The 3,194-nt window shown below is 38.9% G+C and overlaps 1 protein-coding gene across 1 annotated transcript; it reads left to right on the plus strand.

The window, feature by feature from the left end:
• The first annotated feature begins 1,637 nt into the window (after positions 1 to 1,637).
• LOC131905797 (olfactory receptor 2A2-like) lies at positions 1,638 to 2,567 on the plus strand. The gene has a single exon (XM_059256610.1). It carries the CDS (start codon positions 1,638 to 1,640, stop codon positions 2,565 to 2,567), a length of 930 nt encoding a protein of 309 aa, XP_059112593.1.
• Positions 2,568 to 3,194: the final 627 nt, after the last annotated feature.

Here is a 3,194-nt window from a genome sequence, read left to right on the forward strand (position 1 = left end):
AATTACAAATATGTGTTTGCATTAAAACAAGATATTAAATTATATAAAGAAGATTTTTTTAATTTAATTTACTTTACTAAGAAGATTTGACCTCATAAACAAAAGCACTTCCTTATACACAGTTTTCAAAGGTAATCCTGAGAATGTATATATTCTTTTTATTCTCTCATATATTTTTGTTCTTCATACAGAAGAACACCAGAAATGCATACTCTGCTCATGATAAAACTTAAATATTGGACTAAAACTATAGTTTCAGGGTAGAGAACTCCCGTGGGTATACAAGGCACTGGGTTCATCTTCAGCACCAAATAGAACAGAAGTGAGTCTAGTAAAAGTGGCTGAACAGTTTGCTTAGTGGTTAAGAGCATCTTCTGCTCTTACAGATGACCTGGGTTCACTTCTCAGAGCCCAAATATCAGCTTACAACTATCTGTAACTCTAGATCCAAGGGATCTGGTGCCTTCTTCTGGACAACCTGGGCACCAAGCCTCCATGTGGTGCACATACATACATGCAGGCATTTATATATGTAAAAGAATAAAGATAAAATCTTTCTGAAAAAGAGTCCAGTGAAGTCTAGATGTTGGTTGATAGATGAAGTGTGGACTATGAATAGATGATCCTGAAACTTCTGTTCTCATCAGAAGTAACAGAGAGTTCAAAACCAAAGCAGGCTAAAAGAGACGAGGGAACAAGCTTGGAGGGTCCACATGTAGACAATAAAGCATCAAACATATGGTAATAATGAAACATTACCCACTGGCTAACAAAGAAGCCCAGACAGAAAGAGATGGAACAACAGAGGATTTTTCTATATATGTCCTACTAATAGACATAAAACTGTATTTTCCATCAACATTACCATATAAAATTATATGTATAAATACATATATATACAATTTTAGTAGTTATCCAAGAAATTGATTGGGAAGAAGTAATCGCTATACAGTGGAAATATCTGGAAATTGCTGTGTTTATCAAGTGATCCAACTTAGCTTTGTCCCAACAAGGGAATAAATTAACACCCTGCATCTACACATAGTGCACTGAGGATACTTTTTGCAGATAATAAATAATCTGAATCAAAACATGGGAGATATAGTGTATTTTCAACTTGAGGAATCTCCTACTATTTAATATTTACTCTTCAAAATGTCAGTATTTGGAAAAACACATAAAGGCCAAGGATATATTCAAATTACAAGATACTAAGAAGAGATTATATTAAATATAATGTGAAACCTTAGATTAGGTCCTGTGTGGGTGGAGATATTAGAGGAAACAAACATGTAAGCATTACATCTCTTGATTTTTATAGTTATAATGGAGCGGTAACTTCAAATGGGTCAATACAGAGACAAAGAGTATTAGATAAGCAAGAAAGACATCGAAGCAGGCTGAATCTGGGTAAAGGGATGTAAGGGTTCTTTACATAATTCTGGATGTACATTTTGCTGTTAGAATTTACTTCTAGTAAAGGTTCAGAAACACAGATGGCTGTCAGGAAGTGTGAAATAAGAGAGCATTGAACTATTTCCTGCACTTGTTTTGAGATAAATAAATCCAATTTTCATTGACTGTCCAGCTCTGGGCTTACCACCACATGTCACTGTTACACCGGCTGTCGTAAAGGAATGGGAGGCAACCAGACATGGATCACAGACTTCATCCTGGTGGGACTCCGGCTCAGTGCAGAGATGGAGATATTCCTCTTCTGGGTCTTCTCCCTGCTGTACATCTTCAGCCTGCTGACAAACAGCATAATCTTGGGGCTCATCTACCTGGACTCCAGGCTGCACACCCCAATGTACTTCTTCCTTTCACATCTGGCCATTCTTGACATCTCCTATGCTTCGAACAATGTCCCCAAGATGTTGGCCAATCTTGTCACCCACAGAAGAACCATCTCCTTTGCTCCGTGCATCACACAGACATTCTTGTATTTAGCTTTTGCTGCATCAGAGTGCTTGATTTTGGCAGCAATGTCCTATGATCGGTTTGTGGCCATCTGCCATCCACTACACTACACTGTCATCATGAGTTGGAAAGTATGTGTAGCCCTGGCTGCCACTTCCTGGTCATGTGGATTTCTCCTCTCTGTGGCTCACACAATTCTTCTGCTAAGGCTGCCCTTCTGCGGGCCCCGGGAGGTGAACCACCTCTTCTGTGAAATCCTGGCTGTTCTCAAGCTGGCTTGCGCTGACACCTTGATCAACCAAGTTGTCATCCTTGCTGCATGTGTTTTTGTCTTAGTTGGGCCTCTTTGCTCGATGCTTGTCTCTTACACACACATCCTCCGGACAATCCTAAAAATGCAGTCGAAGGAGGGCCGCAGGAAGGCCTTTTCTACCTGCTCCTCCCATCTTTGTGTGGTGGGACTTTTCTTTGGGATAGCCATGTTGGTTTATATGGTCCCTGACTCTGATCAACGAGAGGAGCAGGAGAAGATTTTGTCACTGTTCCACAGTCTCTTTAACCCAATGCTGAATCCCCTCATCTACAGCCTGAGGAATGCCCAGGTAAAAGAAGCCTTCCACAGAGCACTGCAGAAGAGATCTGTGTGACCGGCACATAGAATGTGAGTTGGGTAGGGCCATACTCCTGAAATATGTGGCTAACTGAAGCAAAATTCAGGGAAATTTCCCAACTAGAAATATGGTTTTTATTTGTTTGTTTGCTTGTTTGTTTGTTTGTTTGTTTGTTTGTTTTTGAGATAGGGTATTACTATGTGGCTCTGGCTGTCCTGGAACTCACTCTGTAGACCAGGATGGACTCCAACTCACAGGGATTCACCTGCCTCTGCCTTCCAAGTGCTGGGATCAAAGGCACATGACTCCACACATGGCTAGAAATCTGATTTTAAAAACTATAATTGCTCAAATTCCAGCTCAGAAAGTGGGACAAAATAACAGGGAAAATGATATATTCATAATTAACTCTATGAATTATATTTCTGGATTGAATCCCAATGTTAAAAGTCTCTCCCAAATAGAACATCATTTGTCATTTATATTTGCATCAATTATTCACATTTCATCACCAATCACTTATTTTAAAGGAAAGCTAATTAAGCACCAGAGCAAGCAGAAGAAATAAAGTAATATAGATTAGAACATATATAAATGATATCAAAAATAGAAAAACAAGAGATAAAATTAATAAAGTAATATAGATTAGAACATATATAAATG

This window comes from Peromyscus eremicus, chromosome 3 (assembly GCF_949786415.1).
Source record: "Peromyscus eremicus chromosome 3, PerEre_H2_v1, whole genome shotgun sequence".
Classification (NCBI taxonomy): Eukaryota; Metazoa; Chordata; class Mammalia; order Rodentia; family Cricetidae; genus Peromyscus; species Peromyscus eremicus.

What these genes read in the sequence shown, in the direction of transcription:
- LOC131905797 (XM_059256610.1), top strand. Translation starts at nt 1,638, where the DNA reads ATGGGAGGCAACCAGACATGGATCACAGACTTCATCCTGGTGGGACTC.